At 43.7% G+C, this 19,277-nt stretch overlaps 2 protein-coding genes across 4 annotated transcripts; one reads left to right on the forward strand and one right to left on the reverse strand.

Moving 5' to 3' along the window:
• The first annotated feature begins 85 nt into the window (after positions 1-85).
• Positions 86-6,454, forward strand: ttc33 (tetratricopeptide repeat domain 33). 3 transcript variants are annotated; one of them, XM_057018028.1, is made up of 5 exons: positions 86-367; positions 456-687; positions 2,457-2,538; positions 3,863-3,994; positions 5,829-6,454. In XM_057018028.1, exons 2-5 carry the CDS (start codon positions 461-463, stop codon positions 6,201-6,203), a joined length of 816 nt encoding a protein of 271 aa, XP_056874008.1. In that variant the 5' UTR covers positions 86-367; positions 456-460; the 3' UTR covers positions 6,204-6,454. The 3 variants fall into 3 exon arrangements, with proteins under 3 accessions (XP_056874008.1, XP_056874009.1, XP_056874010.1); XM_057018029.1 differs by having other exon boundaries at positions 460-687; XM_057018030.1 differs by having other exon boundaries at positions 86-181.
• A 1,076-nt stretch (positions 6,455-7,530) lies between these two features.
• Positions 7,531-10,561, reverse strand: ptger4b (prostaglandin E receptor 4 (subtype EP4) b). The gene is made up of 2 exons (XM_057018027.1): positions 9,561-10,561; positions 7,531-8,805 (listed from the first exon to the last, which is right to left on the reverse strand). The coding sequence occupies exons 1-2, from the start codon at positions 10,341-10,343 to the stop codon at positions 8,296-8,298; spliced, it is 1,293 nt and encodes a 430-aa protein (XP_056874007.1). The 5' UTR covers positions 10,344-10,561; the 3' UTR covers positions 7,531-8,295.
• Between the last annotated feature and the right edge of the window lie 8,716 nt (positions 10,562-19,277).

Consider the following 19,277-nt stretch of genomic DNA (forward strand, 5'->3'; position numbering starts at 1 on the left):
ACTCACGCTAACATGACAATTTTTAAAATGCGAATCGTGTCGCTTTAAAACGTTTGTAAACATGACAAAATAGTTTCCGGGTTATACAGGAAACCAAACAATCGCACTTCCGGTTTAATAGCGCACAGAATGCGACAAAATGTGCTCTACTATATATACATACGAGCAGATTTTACTTAATGTAAATGCAATTGCGCAATATTTTATTGCGGGTTTTTGCTTGAGAAAAACATGATCTGTCATTAATTGTGTCTGTTCTTAAATAAGGTTAGGTTGCCAATAGTCCAGTTAACATACAGTACAGTTGATAGTTGTTTACTTGTAATCGATCGAATTGCATCTGTCCTAAACGGGCTTTCACAACATTGTAATTCATTTACACTTTTTTCGATTATTGTTCAGATGAAGTGGATGTTTGACGTACCGTAAATCCCATCCTTCTTCCCCTTTTCCAGACAGAATGGCTTCATTTGGTTGGAAGAGGAAAGCTGGCGAGAAGGTTTCAAAGTCAATGGTGCAACATTTTGTAGCGGAGACAGAGAAGGCTGAAGAGGAAGGTCCAAACCAGGATGAGGATGTCGACTGGCTGCAGGTCACCAAGAAGCGGCGGGAGGTCCTGCTGGAGGACTGTGGGGCCCAGAGCCGCAGGTTGAAGGATGAGGGTGCACAGCTGGCTGAGCAAGGCAGGTGAGAAATAATTTCATTTTTGGTGTCCAGATGTTTACATTATTAATCAAGATGGTTATACAAGACAGAAATTGCTTATTACAGATATGTAGTATTGACAATTGGCCACTGGAGGGCGCGATGTACCTATAACGTGGCTTTCATCGTTTAACAAATAACTATTTGTGTGTGTGTGTATAAAATAACTGGTCTACCTTAATAAATAAACATTTAGCAATATATTTTAAGTATACTATCAGTTTTTTATATTTTCCCTGCAAATTTGCAATTTGCTATCTGATCATGAAAGAATAGCGTTAATAGAAAAACATTTCATTGGCTAAATTAGCACAAAATTGCATATACTGTAATTAATATAAGTATTGTTCTCTTCATCTTTTGATCTGAATGGAGAATTCCAACAACTGTGTTCAAACAGGCCGCTGGGGCGTGGGCATTTATTGGTCCTTTTTAGCCAATAACAATCACACAGCCGGTAATTTTATTTGCGAGCAGAAAGAGAATTTTCTGGGGGAAGTGATGTCTCTGTTGGTGCTCCATAATTGCCATTCATAGGGTTAAGATGGTGTCTGGTCTGGGATGTCAGCCAGGGACTCTTTCCCCGAAAGATAGTACTGACCTCAGATTTCAATCTGAGGTCAGATCACCATCTTCAAAGCTGTTGTCAGATAAAACAGTATCTGTGTTAAGTTAGAGCAGCTCCCATTTAGCACCATTTCAGCAAAACATGTTCAAAATATTGTTTTCACTTGATCACTCCTTCAAATTGAAATGGGGATCACTGCTTACACAATTTTAATGACAAACTTTGTGTCATCTAAGTTTTACTCTTTTAAGATACTATCTCCTTTTTATGAAGATGGCCTGTCATTTGTCCTAAGCCGCAAGTCTCATTGCTTAATTTCCCCTCATGAATTTGCAGTCACGTTTGACTTCTTCCCAAACTTGGCTCTAGTTCCATTTCCTCACTGCACCGAGGTGCTGATCTGTTCTGGTGTTGTGTTTTTTAAAAAGGGATCAGTCTTAAATGTCTTTTGGTTTTGTCCTCTTAATACAGACTGAGGGGCCTGGCATTATTAGTGCAACGCCTTTTGCTCCTATTTAGGTGTGTAGTTTCAGATTTAGCAACCACTGCTTCAGTATTGACTGGGCAGCATGTGATTAGAATGAAAGTCAGCACATTTTTAGGTCAAAACAGTTTGTTGGCAGGAATGAAAATCAGCATTTGAAATGAAAAGAAATACAAATTTGGTGAAATAGATTCAACCAAAGGAATTTGATTGCGCTGGTGCCTGGTTTTCATTTTACTGTCCACTGTGGCTCCAGAATGGCCTGATTTAATCTGAAGGTCATAGGCCAAAGGTCAGGTTGCCTGTGAGTGTGGAATCATTGGCATTCACATGCCCTCCAAAGGGTTTCTGCCCCATTAGGCTGACTCATGTGAAAACCAGTTCACAGCCGTTTTAACTGAGGGATTATTTATTTATTAGCTTTTAACTAGAGCTCATGCTGTTTCTTATAATCTGTAGTTGTACAGTGACATTAGGCACACTGATTCCTGAAATTGCAGTTTCAGAATCTTTAAAGCCAGTTAGCTATGATACCAGGATCCATCATGCACTGCTCTGGTATGGAAATGCACAGTAAGAATGCAGTATTTATAGTTGCATGGAGGAGGTCTTTAGTGATAAGGTGCACCTGTTTCAAATGCGTGATTGCTTGATATTGGTCATAAATAGATGTGTTTCTGTTCCGTGTGTTTCCTTCAGGCACTGGGAGGCCATTAAGAAATGGGACCAAGCCATCCATCTTACTCCAGACAACCCAGTTCTGTATGAGATGAAGTCTCAGGTATGACTGGAGGCTAACATGCACATTAAGCAGATAAAATAGCGGCAGCGTGATGCAACTTGTTTTCCAAGTTGGAAGATCAAGATTTCGGACCATATGCTGCAGTCATGTATTGGTTTTTTTGTTCCCAGCGTGTGAAATGTTGCCAGCACTGCCACACGGGCCCTCTTTCAGCTGCCATGTTGGTATGCTTTTAAGTGAGATATGTGATATCAGCATGTTGACGACACCACAGAAGTTCTGCAGAGTGCTTCCATCAGCTCTAAGGTTTTCAGACCTTTAACCTACATTTCCTAGTTGCCTTCTGTTACAGTCAGTCTGTCTTTCTGCTTCTCTTTTTCCTCTAAGCAGGCACATAAAATCGAGGCTTTCCTTCCGTACAGGAAAAGTGGTATCGACAGGCAGATGGAGCCGCGCCCATTATTTTTCTTTATCTTATATAGCTAACACAATAAAATGCTTCCTTATAGCAATAACCACCATCATCACCCTAAAGTGTAATTTAATATTATGCATTACTGGATATTTGAGTATGCAATCATTAGAGGACATTGCCTGGAAAAGACTATCATCGAAATGATTTTTCCTTTCTCTGGAAGCTTCCATACGCGACCAGAAGCAAAGTGGGGAATCAATCCTCTGGGCCTGTATAGGTCCTCAAACATTGAGTGTTTATTTGTGTTTACAATGTCACATTTATTGGGCCAAAAGTAGGTGGGACCTGTTTTGTAGCCCCATCTCGCCCTCATCTTACCTTGACATTTATAAATGTTTTTCTAAAAGCGCTCATGCAGCGGATGAACCTTTCTCATAACCACGCAAACATCGTTTCCCATGGAATGGGAACACATTCTAAAATAACGAGTTTGCACGCATTATCAGTTGCAACACTTCCCCAGCGTGGTTGACTGGTGGACGTGTCGAGAATGCATCAAGCTGACACCACAACTGCTGACTTGATGAAGAGTGCCCACGTGCACTCCTGTGGTTTTGTTGCTGCTGCAGTGTAGACAGCTTTGTTTCCTCTGAAGTTGTTTACTAAGGTTAACCTCTCAGTTTAGCATCAGAGGAACATCGATCTCTTACATCAGAGCAGCTTCTACCCACTGTGTGACCTATAAATATGTACAGCACCATGTTTCTCAGCCGCAGGGTTCACTTTGCTTTGTTTTTCCTTATAAACCACAACATGGGTTATAACCAGGAACTGAGTGCATATTTTGTACCACCATGTGCGTCACTATTGAATCATTGGCAAGGAACTTTTAAAACGTGCTTTGACAGAAGATAATATGGTTTTGATTCTTTTTTTGTCCCTCTGCAGGTGCTGTCCATTTTGCAGGAGGTGTTTCCCGCTGTGGAGGCCGCCGAGATGGCCCAGAAGCTCCGCCCCCTGTGGTGGGAGGGCTGGCAGACTCTGGGCCGGGCCCAGCTCAACCTGGGAGAGGTGGACCTGGTGAGTCTGGCAGAACACTGCAAAAAAACCCAAGACAATGGGGATCCCAACAGAACCTCGAGTGGAAGGAGGTCTTCAAAAAAACATGTTAGAAGCGTCACGTCAGCCTATCGGTTTTCATGCTCGTGTCATTCGCTGCTTTAAATAAAAAAGATAAAGAACCTTTCAAATCACACCCAGATGCCTGAAACTTGCACGACCGCCCAGAACATGTCAAGACGTGTGTCTGAGAGGAACCGGCAGAGCAGTTTTCCTCATTGAATGAATGTTGATGTGCTGTCAGGGCTAGCGACCTGTCCAACAGCCCCCGTACGCAATAAAGGAGAAGCATAGATGAGCTGTGACTAAAATCAAACATGGGCACACCTGTGGTGTGTGTGTGTGGGGGGGGGTGTCTATTTTTAACAAAGCTTGCCTAACCATGGCTTTGTGAACATGTTTGACTCGCCTGTTTGTTCAGAGGATCCACTTTCTCCGTTGTCTCTTTCCAAGGTCTGTTCTTTCCGTCTCCCATCAGGGACAATGGAAAATCCCTAAACAATGCAAAACATGCCGCCTCTGACCCGACTTTCCGACTACGTCTCTTTTCATTATCGACAATTTGCCTCCAATTTTCCTGATTTGCCTGCTGCGGCATTCATGGTGGCGACGCTTAGCCGACGAGACGGGTCGGATCATGCCGATGCTTAACTCGCTTTGATGTGGAAGCAGCCTACATTTGTTAAAATAAACTGTCGTTTAAAGCTGTTTATGGTGCGGATGTGGACCGGACCCCCATCAGGTAGAATGTTGTAGGGCATCTTCTCAAGGACAGTTCATTTTCACAGATGTTCTCTGGAATAATATTACATTCCAGGGCAAAGGCAGGTGTTGCTTCGGACTGTTGCCTCATTGGAGGCTCGTCTGCGTTGCTTAACATTGATTTACTTGAATGGTACAAACTGTTCTAATAATGAACTGGAGTACAGCATGATGGGAAATGGCGAGCTGCAACCAACCCGCTGTGCTGTTCACAAGTTAAACCAGAAATAAGACAGCTCAAGTGCAAAAAACCACAATATCTATTTTTAAATATACTGATGTGTAGCATCAGCTACCGTTTGCATACAAGTGCACAAAGCACAAGATGTTTTTTTTTCCTTTTACTCTGCCCTCCTCAGCAAAAGGTTGTTTAGACAGAAATGCTGTGAGATTAAAGATGAGAAAAGCATTCAAATGGTGGTGTTAAATCACCAGTTTAGATGCAAAATGACTGACCTAGCCGCAGATATTAGACAGCTGAATATGACTAACACGTTTTTGGAATTTTTGGTTAGCTAATGTTAGCTCATTTTGACTTGTCACACAGTTCCTTGGAGTTGTCTTGGGTGTTGCTATGGAGACTCTTTTCCCTTCTAGCTTTGCACGTCGAAATGCGAATGTGTCTCATATCTTCAACTTACCCTCTAATAATGGCAAAATTGCTGTTTTTAACCACATTTTCGGTCCAAAAAAAGGAGGAAATCCTTCTTCTCCTTTACATTGTGAAAGAGTTATAAAACCCTTCCAACCTGGAAACGCACAAGACTGATCTGGTGATTGAACCCCAGTTGTAATACAACATTCATTTAATCTACAACTGCACAGTCAGCCAAAACGTATTGGCCTCTTTTTTAATGAGATCATGAATCTGCAAAAGGATGCTCAGGCTTTGCTCCTGATGCAACCGCCTACTAATTTAGCTGCACAGATGCTGTTGTCACATCAGCCATCTGTGAGAAAAACATCCACGTACAATCACCGGCCAAATTTGTTGCAAAGTAGCTGCTCGGCATCACCGCTGCTCTCTCTGCAGGCTGTGAGGTCCTTCCAGGTCGCCATCCACTTGTGTCCATCCGAGCAGAGCTTGTGGCAGGACGATCTGGCCTGGGCACGGACGTTGCAGAAGCAGCACCTAGCAACCAAGGAGAAAATGCAGCAGGAAGAGGAGGCCAGAAAGCAGATCTTAAGTGCCCCGGAGCTGGAGGAGGACTTTGATTTTGAGTCTGACGAGGTCCTGGCTGCCTGCGAGGCCATCGCCGAGCGACAGACAAAGTACGAGGAGCTGAAAAAGACCAGCGTGGTGATAGACGGCGATGGAAATGTGAAAAATTTAGTGGCTGGTGAAGGGACGTCAGCAAGCCCTCTGCCACCATCAAAAGAGCAGTTTATCAAAGTAAGAGGACTATAAAATGTGAGACAGAATAGTCTGCCACCTGTTTCATGTGGACTGTGTTCAATTTGCATCTACGTGGTTGAACAGCTTTGTTGTTGTGGATTGTCGTGAACACACTTAGCTAATGGCTAATCTGTAACTAGGCTGCATCAAAACTTAACTATGACCTTTTTGATGCCGGTTTTAGGTTTTAATGCCTTTCCATTATCACTTCTCGGAAATTGGCTTGAAGACATTATAATAAAGGCAAAGTACCCTCGAAATGACCCCATTTAAAAGCTGGCTGGTTAATGGAAGAGCCTTCCTGCTGACATGTTTGCTTGTGCCATACATTAATCGTGTGACCGCGAAATGTGTTGGAAGTAAATGACCTGTTTAGTTCCACCATTTGTGAAACCAAACTCTCTCTAGCTCTGAACACTGCTGCACGCTCAGCAAAACTGTGGCAGAACCCTGCAGTTTCCTTCCTCTGAGTCGGTTTGAGTCCAGCAGCCCTCTAAGTACCCACGTTGCCAGGGTGTTCTGTTGTGAGGCTGCGCTCAGTCGTCGGTTTTGCAGCCTGCTGCAATTAGGAAAACACTTTGCGTTCATTTTGAAAATATCTTGCTCTACAAACTGTCTTCTGATGAAAGCGTTTCTGCTCCGCTGCCCGTGGAGCACCTACAATATTTGGCAGCATCAAAGGATGCACAATTAGACCAGGTGCTAATTATCAATATGTGCATGCACCGGCCTGCAGTTGTGTAAAGTTCTCCAAATTGGGCCGGAATATGCGGCCGTGTGTGTGCGTGTCTACACTGGAAACAAACTCGTCCCGCACCTGTTTATGTTGAGAGGCAGCCGCGGTTGTCACGGAGACAGGCTGCAGTCAGGGACACGTCCGAAATCGCCCCTCCTGTCTCAGAACAAGTGGTTTTTTACCTCTCGTTCAAGAGGCCAGCTGTGGGACCTGTTCCCGATTTGCTGTGTGGTGGTTTCACGTGTAAATCGATATAGATCTTCTGTTTTTAAAAATCGTTTCATATCCGCCGTTGATTGGAAGAAGCCTTGCTGAAATCTAAACAACATTCTAAAAAGAAGCAGATGTTTTTAATCAAAGAGGTGAGATTGAAGGGAATGGAACAACGTTCCGAACATTCTCCTCCCCCTTTTGTTCTAATCTTTTAGGAATGCTTTGTGGTTCCGTCCTGGACCCCGAGAGATGCAACGACGGCCACATCTGGACGAAGACGGTAGTTAAAGTGTTTTATGCCTCTACCATACTCATTGACAGCTACCTCTGGAGACTCATTGATTTTGGTGGATGTCCGCATGGGTCTCTGGTCAACATTCCATTTACAGCTTCGTGGAACACGTTCAGGTTTTTATTTTTCAGAATAATAATAATTATTCACAAGCAATTGATAACTTGGCTGAGGAAATATCAGCATGTAAAACCTTTCTCTCGTCAAAGAAGGATCAAGCACTCGGATTTTCAAGACAAAATTGGTGCACCTTATCAAATGTTGGCCTGGAAACTGACACATACATTCCGTGATTCCCCTTTATAGTTTCTGGCAATGCACATTTTTTACCCTTTCATTGCATTACAAATGGACAAGTTATTAATGGACGATAAAACTTTTCGACCTTTATTCTGCCTTTGTTTTTGTTTTTTGTTTTTTGTTTTTTTTTACAAAATCTGCTATTTGATAGAGTGAACTTATTATAAGCCACTGGCCACCAAAACCAAACAAAACCTTTCTAAACACAAATGTAACGGCCTTTTTAGCCACACACGATGGAAAAAAGATAAGACACATCACATGGTCGGGTTTCGTGTTATTCACTGATTCTGATCTAATTAGGACGCCACAAAAAAGCGGCCTTCAATTCTGAAATCAATTACTCGGCATCGTTTGCAGATGTCCCCATGCAGTTTGAATCGGCTCAAAACGCTCTGGACCTTCTCACGGAGAAGACGGAGCCGCAGCTCCAATAAATTAACATTGTCGACACGCCTTGACATTCTCTAAAGCTTAAAAAAAATAATGGGCCGGAGAGTCCGTTCCACCCGACGTGCTGTCCTGTCGGGACACACATGAAGGCCGAGCGTTCAGTTCAGTCTTCAGATCGATTTTTCCTGCCTGTTTGTGATCTGCTCCGTGAAAGTCACGTGGATGGAGGAGTCTTTTTCGGACCCGGCCACCACGACGCTTTCATACCCACCCCGACCAAATCCGCTCTGTGGCGCCTCGTCCTGTTCGGGTCCCACCTGGGATGCTCTCTTGTGGTGCCCCACAGTCTGGAGCAGGAAGGTCTGCGAAGTGTTCACCAGATCCTGGAGCTCGTGTGACATCAGCGACGGACAGTCCCGGGAGATGACGGAGAAGGAAAGGTGGCCGTCGTCAGTGCAGCGGAAATGGGCGCCTTCCCCTCGCCGCCTTCTGCCCATTTTGCAGAACAGACACTTGATTTTCTCCATCAGCTTGAGGACCACCGTCTTTCTGAGCAGGATGTAGATCCACGGGTCCAGAATGGGGTTGACGGAGGCCATGCGGATGGCCTGCAGGTCCCTACTCAGCTCGGCTAACGGGTCTCTCCCGCTTCCTTGCAGCTGATTCATAAAAATCCTGAGCTGAAGACAGCAAACATTTAAAAAAAAAAACCCATTAAAATGTAACCCTTAAACAAACAACCTTACCTTCAGTCTTTTAGCGCGAGAGAAATTTCGATTTTGCAGAAAATCGGTGTAAATGTTTTTTTGTTTTTTGTTTTTAAAGATTTATGGCATCACTCCCGTGGCGAACCTTGGACCTCTTGGTTTCCCCCAACGCAGTCATAATATTCACAGACTGACAAGCATATTTTCTGGTGTTAATGTTTCATAAAGCATAGAATAAGACTACAGTTTTCCAGGAAAACCGACATTTCGGCAGCTTTTCTTCTAAAGTTGTGGAGCCACAGAGAAAAATCTTTAGTTCCTCTTATGGCGCAAAAAAATAAAAATAAAAAAAAGTTTGTGATGACCACATAATTTAACGAATGCGCGGTATTAACATGTGTTATGTGAGAAGCCGATGATTCAAATGTTTGAGAACGGAATGTGAGCGCATGTTGCACGCAAGCCACAAATATGTAAAAGCCCTGTTTCGTAAACAGCTGGCTTGATCGAAAATAGTCGTGTGAACGAAACCACTTGCGTATCAGAGAAATGCCTCATTCTGTGACAGGAGTCGGCTACACACTTTTAGGATCATAGGATTGAATAAACTCTCCTGTGTTTTGGTATTATGGGGACTTCTTCCATTGAACAATACAATTCCATGCGCAAAAGGCGCGCGCTTTACACCATGCGCGCATGTAAAGTTCCCTTTCCCCCCCAGTACTCACCAGTAAAGGTATGGAACAGATGAGAACCACGGCAGAAGTCGCGATAAGGAGGATCACCATCTGCACCTCTGCTCCCGCCAGCCGTCTGAAGCTCCGTCTGCGCCTGAACTCCGCGATGCGCCGCTGGTCGGTGCCCAAAGACGTGCGGCGCACGAACCGCCTGTGCATCAGGATCAGGGCGCCGCAAACCATCACGTTGCATATGATCGTAGACAGCACGATGACGGAATTGGTCCCCGCGTACATCAGATTAAAAGTCTTGACTGTTGCGCTGTCATTGTGCCAGTTGATGAAACACCAGGTCCCGGACTTCTGGCGCATCACCTGGCCGAAGCCGACGCTGGGAAGCGCGCAAAACACCACGTTGGAGATGTAAATGACGACGAGAGTCAACGCGGCGACCTTTTGGTTGATGTACTCGTTGTAAAAATACGGGTGGTTTATTGCCAAGTACCTTTCCACCGACATGGCGAAGACGATGCTGAGCTGCACCACGAAAAAGAAGAGCAGGATGAAGCCGCAGTACTGGCACAGCGCCTCGCCGCCCGGCCAGGTGCCCTTCACGTACGTCGCGATGGTGACGGGGCTGACGAGCAGGGTCCCCAAGAGGTCAGTCACTGCCAGACCACACACAAGCGTGTAAAAAGTCGTCTCCTTCTGTTCCTTTCTCGATATTCGCAAAACCACGATGGCAACGGTGTTTCCCACCACCCCGAAAATGAACATGATCGACGGGATGGTGGGCGGCGGAAATTTCCTTCCCGGTGCTGCCGTGATGTTCATGACCGCGGGGATGATTTTTCACCTTATCACACCAAGCAAATGTCCAAATTAGAGACACTGTCCATGACTCCACATGTCCAAAATAACAAACCCATTCTTTCCAAACGTTTGCTTTTTACGCACATGCGTTAAACTCCATGTTCAAAGTCCAGGCACATTCCACTCCCGTCGGAAGAAAGCTGCACTTTATTCTGGCACACGTGGAGCTGACTGGGAAGTTTTGTTTCTCTTGGCTCCTCCTCTCACTCAATATTACCGAGGGAGATGTTCTGACGCGCACGGCTGAGTAACAACCATTTGCGCACGAGGTTCCAGGCCTGTTTTCAGTTCCTTATTGTTTTGCCACGCGCGCGGGCACACCCTCACGTCCAGGCATGCACAGCAAAATGAAATGTAAAGTCATACACTACATAAACCCAGGCTGATGTAGTACCAGATATTAACTGTTGAAACATACCACAGTATGTGCGCACTAATAACTTGCAGATGTCCTCCTGACATTGTTTACGTCACAGTTTATCCATATTATCTGACAGGCATGGCCTCTTTGTTTTAAGCACATGAAAAAAGACATCTTTTAGTGTTTGGTGAAACTTTAAGTTTTACAGACTGGAAGTCACGCTTAAAGCCTTTTATGGTGCCCAGTCCTCTGGATTCATTTCACCTTTGTTCTATCAGAATATTTGACACTGATATTTCTGGAAAATATTAGGTCTTCTTTCTGGGATGGATCACAAATTGCTATGCCTGCAGCCTTTGCCTGAAGGAATGTTCTCAGAGTGGGATTCTGGTCTCTTGGCCAAATCAACAGGTTGTAGACACTCAACATGTGGTTCCACAACACCACCCTAGTTTTTTTTGCCTTTAGCAGCAGCTGAGGACACCTGTTTCCCGCCTTTCCCTATAATTCAGGGTTTAATTGTTCATTTCTTATCTTAATGCTATTCTCCTTCACCAATTTTTGATCTTTGGCAGATTGTGTGCGTGCGTTATCTCCACCATCAGCTGCTGCAGAGGAGCAGGAAAATGTCTCGGTTTATTTAGGAGCGTCTTCATGGGTTTGCTGAATCCATCAGTGCATGACTGACACATGATACATGACTCTTGCTATTGTGATAGAAATCTCTGGCTGTTTGTTCATGTCGTTACACTTCTGCAAGATATGGCTTCACCTGTGCTGTTGAGCAAATTGTGCATCACTTCTCGAACGTGTCCAACGTTTAGCAGGCAGATGCAACCAGGAAGCAAAAAAGAGAAATTTAAAAAGCAAAGCACACAAAACATCAAATACAAACTTGATAAAATAATTTGTGAGTTTTGTCCTTGGTTTGAAGTAAATATGTTGATTCTCAAATATTTGGCTTGCAGGTGTGTCACAGCACAACTTGCACATTCATGTTTACGCAACATTTTTCTCCTTTTTTCCCAGAAGTAAATTCCCTTCTCTTGTAATTAAGGTCTCATATGAGTGGTGTTGTTACCGCACAGATTTCCAAGCCACCATGTCTTTAAAGACTGGAAAGTGTCACGAACCAGAACATGAAACTTGGCAGCCCGGGTGACTCACATGGCTCTCAGCCTGGGAAAAGCAACCCGTAAAAAATTGGTTTTGAGTTGCTCCCACCAAACCCACCTCAATTCCCTCATGTCAACATGGGTCCAGGCAGGGTCGCGTGTGAGGCAGGTCATGAGACAGCGGCAGATTTTCCACAGGTCCCCCGAGACCTAAAGAAAACAGTGAAAAACCTTGATGTTCTGAGAAGCTGCAGAGCATTCTCCTCCTGCCAGTAGCTGCACTTTGCAGCCTGGGCGCGGGCCCGTTGGGTTCATCAGCATTCCGTGCCAACACATTCAGATTCTAATTATAGCTTTTGGCCGATGTTTTGATCCAAATCAAAGAACAAATCGACGACATGCAAGCCCCGATTTGTTTGACAATTCATTCTTAAACTCAAATGAAACTGTGTTTCTCTTGAAAGGGGCAAAACCATCCTGAAACGGAGGAAACGGCTTCATCCCCATCACACATCCCAGACAAAATTCCCCTGTGGCCAGTGAGGAGTGAACCCCCCGAGGAGCCTGCAACTGCTCCTCCTCAGTGGTGCAGATCAAAGGTGGGACACTTGGATAGGGACACGTCCAAGCTGTAACCATAATAAAACACGTTCCAAAAGTGATACGAAGACTAAAAATTAACTTGCTGCTATTAAAGAGAAGCAAACAAGGATGTTACCAGCCAGTAACTAAGTAACTTTTATGAGAGTAATGCTTAATCTGTTAAGTTTTTAATCAGGAAGTTTTAACTTCCTGAAGGCAAGGTCTAAAAATAGTTACAATATGGGTTTTCCCTCCATAATTGACTTTAAGATATTAGTTTTAACAGGTTAATTATTCAAGAAAAGAAAAAACCCACAAAGTTTGAACTCAAACGAGGACGGAGGTTATTAACACAAAACTGAAACTGTAGCATTTCGTTGTGGTTTCTTACTGTCAGAACCGCACCCACATGATGGAAAAATCATCTCAAACAGAAAATGTAAACACATCATTTTGGAAGATATTTTTCAATCATTGAGGAAACACGAAGCAGGAAGGTCAAATTTTCCCTTCGATTCTTAAGCTTTTCGCTGTTAAAAAAACAAACATTTTAAGACTCAAACTTCCTTGAACTTTCTTTGAATGACTAGTTAATGTTTGATTTGATGCAGGCTGATAAGAACTCACATTGGTTCAGAACACCTTCAGAGAACTGCCGAAATACCCTTGAGCAAGGTAGCAAACCCACAAATGCTCATATAGGCCCTGTGATGACCCGGCGTCTCCTCCAGGGGTGGACCTGCCTTCACCCTCTGTGAACCCTCCCCGTGACCCTGACAGGGATAAAGCGGTTATAAGGATGAGACAATATGAGGCTTCTTCTTAGTTTATTTTCCATTTTTATATGAATAAGATATAAACTAAGGAGTAAGATCGCTCATAGTTACTAGGCTTTTTTTTTTTTTTTAATTTCGCCCATTTTTTATTCTCTGGTAAGAAATTTCATTGTTAAAACTTGCATTTTTAAAATGCCATTTAAATAACATCCTCATTAAGGATGAAGGTGCTTAATGAGAGAAACAGAAGCAGCCGTTACTGGGCAGCAGTGACGCTCCTGCGTCATCTCCCTCCAGGATCCAGATGGAACGTACAGTCTGTCCCGCACCATCCCGATAACTCAGGCAGCAGTTTTCCACTATCCGGGCCAGAGTGTCCCCTCCTTTATTATTTTTTTCTTTGTGGAAGTGAGGGACTGATTTCCTGGACAGCAGACAGCTGTGCACCACGTGCTCAGTGTCATTTCAACAACTCCAGACAACTCTGCCTGCATAGAATTGCCTGAAGCTGTTGCCTGGGTGTCCAGGCATCAGATTTGCATCCGTGAGATAAAGCTCTGTGTTGTTTTCCCAGGCTTTAACTCTTCGTCAGATATCGCATCTTCATCATTTGTTTGCCTTTTTTGTCCAATAAACACAAACAGACAGTAGAGCCAGTTTTTAGTTTCCAGTTTTTAGTCCATAAGCTGGTAGCTGTGATCACTTTATGATTTTAAGCTGCACAGGCCATTTTTTAAAAAGTAACCCTGAGTCAGAGTTGCCCTTAAATGACCCGAAATGACAGGAACAACAACAGTAACAACATCACTAGCAGCAGCAGCAGAGTCAATACAGAACACTTTCCTGAATCTCTGTGTCCATGCTTGAGTTCCAGGACTTTTTCCCATGCAGATTTGCATGGATGTGATTGATATGGTCATTTACGGTTTGCCGTGACAGGAAAATTGTCCGGCCTGTCTAACAATAACTAAAGCGAGATGCTCGGTGCCACAACTGCTCTTCTCTGGAATGAAAGCACGCCGGTGCTCAGGAAAACATCATGGAGATGTTTTCTTAATGATGCTTTCACCATTTCATATAAACCCTCATGTTATTCTTGACCTGGTGTGTTTCTGTCAAAGCTTGCTTCTGGAACTGTTGGATGCAGAATATATAAGTGATGAATAATAAATCTTCAGTCCTGCAGGTTGTAGAACAAATATCCTCTTAAGAAAACAGATGAAAACGTTGCTCTGATCCGCTGAGCTCCGTCTGTTGACAGGTACTTGTTTACCTGCTGGGGACGATGAGCTGCCGCGCCCCAGATCTCTGCCTACCACTCCCTGGAGCTGGGATCATTCCTCTCGAGCCCCAACCCCCCACCCCCCGTTCCGCCTTTTCTGGCAGCTCTTTTTCTCCTCAGACCTGCAGATTCCGACACATGTCTAAAAGGTGCACATGGCACCTGGCTGAGAGGAGCTGTTATTGAGGTTCTGTTCAACCTCTGTGAGTCTTTTACAGCCGCGCTGACCTGGTGAACGACCGTAAAGAAATGTCATTATATGAAGGATTCCAGCTTCATGCACATCTTGACCTCTGCGACCAAAACATCTGACTTGACTACAGGATGGGATGAATCTCCGTGGTCAGAAACCCAGACACTGGAACAGGAACAACTTATTTCCTTTATGTATAATTTTGTCACCAGAAAAAAAAAGACACACACACAGGAAATGCTTAATATGTCTGTTCTGATGATCTCCAGGGTTAAATTAGTTGTGACTAACATGGACATTAAATGCATCATCTCAAGAGGAGTGGCTGCAAATCACCCACACCCATGTTAAAGATATGCTACTGCATCATATATGACTGCTGTGTGTGTGTGTGTGTGTGTGTGTGTGTGTGTGTGTGTGTGTGTGTGTGTGTGTGTTTTCACAGCAGCAGAGGCGCGTTAGCTAAAAACGACGCACTTCCTGTTTTCTTTGTGGTGGGTGATGCGACAGGAGGCTTCCGTTGTGTCACAGCAGTCTGGCCTGGGTTGACGGAGGTCGGAACATGAGGTGGTCCATCTTCATCATCATTCAAGCACCACACACACAAGGCTTCCGTTTCATGTATGACGCCCATCTACACATTTCCTGGACTGGCCCAGCAGCTTGTGGCCGTTAGCGCAGTGCTGCTGCTCTGTGGACCCACGACGTTCCCTCTCTCAAACATGACAGTTCCAGCATTTGAACATTTTTTTCATATTTTCATTGAGCCAAGTGAGATTTTTCCAGGACTTTTAAAAGCTGCTTGCCCACGCCTTGTTTATTCTATATTAGATTAGATTCAACTTTATTGTTATTGCACATGTACAGGTACAGAGCAACAAAATGCAGTTTAGCATCTAACCAGAAGTGCAAAAGAAGCAGCAAGTGAGGATAATAACTTAATAAATACAGTATGTGTGGTTATTTTTTACAATCGTTTACCGGGTTGTGCTATAAACATATTTTACAGATGGTGTTTACATTAAATGCCTTAGACTATAAGTGCAGGAGCTATTTAGCTATTTACATAAGATAGAGGAGATGTGCAAATTATAAATTACGTGTATACAGATACAGATGATAGAGTGCATGAGTGCGCAGGACAGGTTTAAACAGTAGCTACATTGGTTACTAAGCTAGTGAGTTGTTGTGTAAACTGCTGTAGTGTAGTGAGGTGTGGAGTGTGTAAGGGTCAGCAGGAGTTCAACAGGGTCACCGCTCTGGGGAAGAAGCTGTTCCTCAGTCTACTGGTCTGAGTCCTGAGGGTTCTGTAGCGCCTCCCAGAGGGCAGGAGGGAAAATAGTCTGTGGGCGGGGTGGGAGGAGTCCTTGAGTATGCTGCGTGCTCGATGCAGGCAGCGCTTCCTCTGGACATCTCCGATGGCAGGGAGAGTAGTCCTTGTGATGCGTTGGGCAGTTTTCACCACCCTCTGCAAGGCCTTGTGCTCAGCGATAGTGCAGCTTCCATACCAGACTGACACGCAGTTGGTCAGGATGCTTTCACCAGGACAGCCGAGGATAGCTGGTTCTTCCTCAGTGTCCTCAGGAAGAAGAGGCGCTGGTGAGCCTTCTTGATGATGCTGGAGGTGTTTGTGGTCCAGGACAGGTCCTCTGAGATGTGGGTCCCCAGGAACTTGAAGCTGGAGACGTTTGACGGCCATCCCGTTGATGTGGATGGGGTCCTGTGTGCCTCCCCTATGATACTGTATCTTCCACATTTCTGCCTCTCAGAGACGCTGGCGTGTTAAAGGTCGTGTCAACACCGTCTGTGGGGTTAAATGGACCAATAAAGGTCATTGTTATCAATGGCCAGATGTGCCAGTGATAACAATCAATGTTTGAAGTCATTTTGCGGTGAGGTGATTGCAAAGTGTTCAAGTGTAATCAAAGCAACAAGTCCAGCAACAGGAGAGCCAGATAAGTGTGTGTGTGTGTGTGTGTGTGTGTGTGTGTGTGTGTGTGTGTGTGTGTGTGTGTGTGGGAGGGGGGGGGCGTCTGTGGTCTGAATCAGTGTTTTAAAAGGAAAGCTGACTGTTTATTTTTTGGGAAGCTGGGGAATTTTTCCTAATTGATTGCATTTCTTTCCCATAAACACTTTTCAGTCTTATCTTGCAATATCATGTGTCTAGACACTTTACATCTTAGCTCCTCTCAGCCACAAATCACAGAACGTTTTTGTGCTATGGTTGACATAAGCTTGGACGTGTTGCCCAATGTTTTTTTTTGGGTTTTTTTAAAGCTCTATTAAGTCCTGACTAACTGAGGTTGCTGGGATCCAGCCCATCATTTATTGGGTGAGAGGCAGGAGTCCACCAGTCACCAGTGGAACCCCAACCTTAATGTAGCCCAACCCCGAACCTAAAGTTACCCTTAGAAACGATGTTTTCTGCTTATGATCTTGGACTCCAGCCTAAATGTATGGGTGGACTTCCTCAGTAAAGGTCCAACATGTAAACATGTTTACTTTCATTTACACATTTTCCTATGTAATTGTTTCCATGACCCCCTCCCCCCCCCCCAACAGCAGTGGCTCTACATAACAGTGATCACCAACCTTTCAATGACAGCTGTCAAACTGCACATACAATATTATCTACACTGATAATAAATGGAGAATGACAAAAGTCAAATTCCTTCCCATGGAGGGATGTCGCTTAGCTATTAATAGCTGATTTTATTTACAGTATTTACTTATTTGTTTGACTAGGAAAAGCAGTCCAGTGAAAAGCTGCCGACCCACTTGGCAGAAGGGAGTAAAGTGCAGATATCCCTGCTGCTGACGTGCCAGGGCAGCTTTCACAGATGCAAAGACAGAATGACCTCGATGACCTTGAAGTCATATAAATATGCATAAATCAACTGGAAACCTCAGTTTTGACTCATATGTGACTTTTCTTTACCTTTGAGTCATTTAGCATTCAACCGCTTGGGATGGAAAACAGGGATTCTGTCCATCAGTAGGTTTATAACTTGAACGTGGCTGATGTTGGCTCAGGTTGGGGAGGGTCTTGGGAACATATGCTGAGACCAGGGTGCATTCCCTCTGCCCCCGAAAAAGTTTTTTACGTCATATTTGGATTTTTCTGGCCTCCAAAAAAAATGTTTTTCTACATTCTTGGTTGTTTGCCCACATTCTCCTGGTGGCCATAAAGCTTATCCCAATTTGATCCTATTTTTTTCCTGTAAGGGTAAAGAAGCCACTGGTTTGCTGTTTGCACTTTATTCTATTTTTTTAATTTATGATACGTCAATGATACAGATGCAGTTGTTACACTGAACTGTTTTATGATGAATTCTCGCGAATCCACTGGTCTTCAGGGGGTTTAAAGCAAGATGGCTCTAAGACACTTAGCAAGCAGTTGTTTGTTGATGAACACCATCAGATAAATGGAACAAGGGTGGAGGAGACTCAAGCATCTTTTTGAAAAAAATAAATGAATAAATTACTCCCATGCTAAATTCCTGAGTTTTGCTTGACGCACTCCTCCTTTTAAGATTTATTCTCCAAAATCCAGTGCACATGGACAATATTAGTTTGTTTCTTCCCATGTAAACAGTCACAACAGCGGAGTGTTTGTGCCGGTGCATTGTCCACTATGGGTTTTTGGACAAACATTAATCAACTCCTTGGTCGATTATATCCAGCTCAGGAGGCAGATAGGGAGTGGAAGTTTTTGCAATTGACTGGATCCAGATCAGAGAACCTCTGAGTGGAGAACAGCAAATTTTCTTGAACTGCATAGAGGAACCATTTCCCTTTTTGTGTTCTGAAATTAGGACCTCAAAAGGGGAAGCATTTGATATGCAGAGCACAAGCATCAAGAGAGTAATTTCCCCCTCATCCTTTAAAATTAATCTATGGTTGCTTTTGTTTGTTATTATGGTAGATTTGTGAGATGCTGAAGACTTTGTTTGTTTGTTTGTTTATTGTGATCATTTTAATATTTACCAGGTTAAGAGATCGAATACATTCAAAGGGGAAGGCAGTAAAATTATTAAGAGGTTTATAAAGTTTAAATTTGCAGCTCTCAGTTTTCTAACACAGTAGCTGCAAATTAGCTGTAATTCCAGTTCTTATTTTTACTGTCCTATTATAACCGCACATCCCCCACATACAAATCAAAAAAGGGGGGGAATACTATCTGTTTGTTCACATTCTTTTTACTTTGTATAACATTATTGAGAAAAACATAACTAAAAACCAAATCGTGCAAAAATACAAACCTTTACAAGCCTAAAATCTCTGCAGATGTCATTCTTCATCGCCACCGCAAGAGGGCGCCATCTGTCTATAACATAACCTCCGCTGCGGGCTGCAACAGTTCCTGTCTTCAAAAACGCGTGAATGCATGTAATTGTTTAGAGATTCATGGGGGTTTGTGGATTTGCAGGTGAATTATTAATATGTCCCCATCTCCCTGACGTCTTATACACTTAGTGTAGAACCTGTACTGAATAATCTATTTCTGCTTTTTCTGCTGTGTCATCCCAGTACATCGTTTTTTTTTTAAATTGTTTTTTATTTTTTGTAAATCACTGAACTCCTTT

This window comes from Takifugu flavidus, chromosome 20 (genome assembly GCF_003711565.1).
Source record: "Takifugu flavidus isolate HTHZ2018 chromosome 20, ASM371156v2, whole genome shotgun sequence".
Lineage (NCBI taxonomy): Eukaryota > Metazoa > Chordata > Actinopteri > Tetraodontiformes > Tetraodontidae > Takifugu > Takifugu flavidus.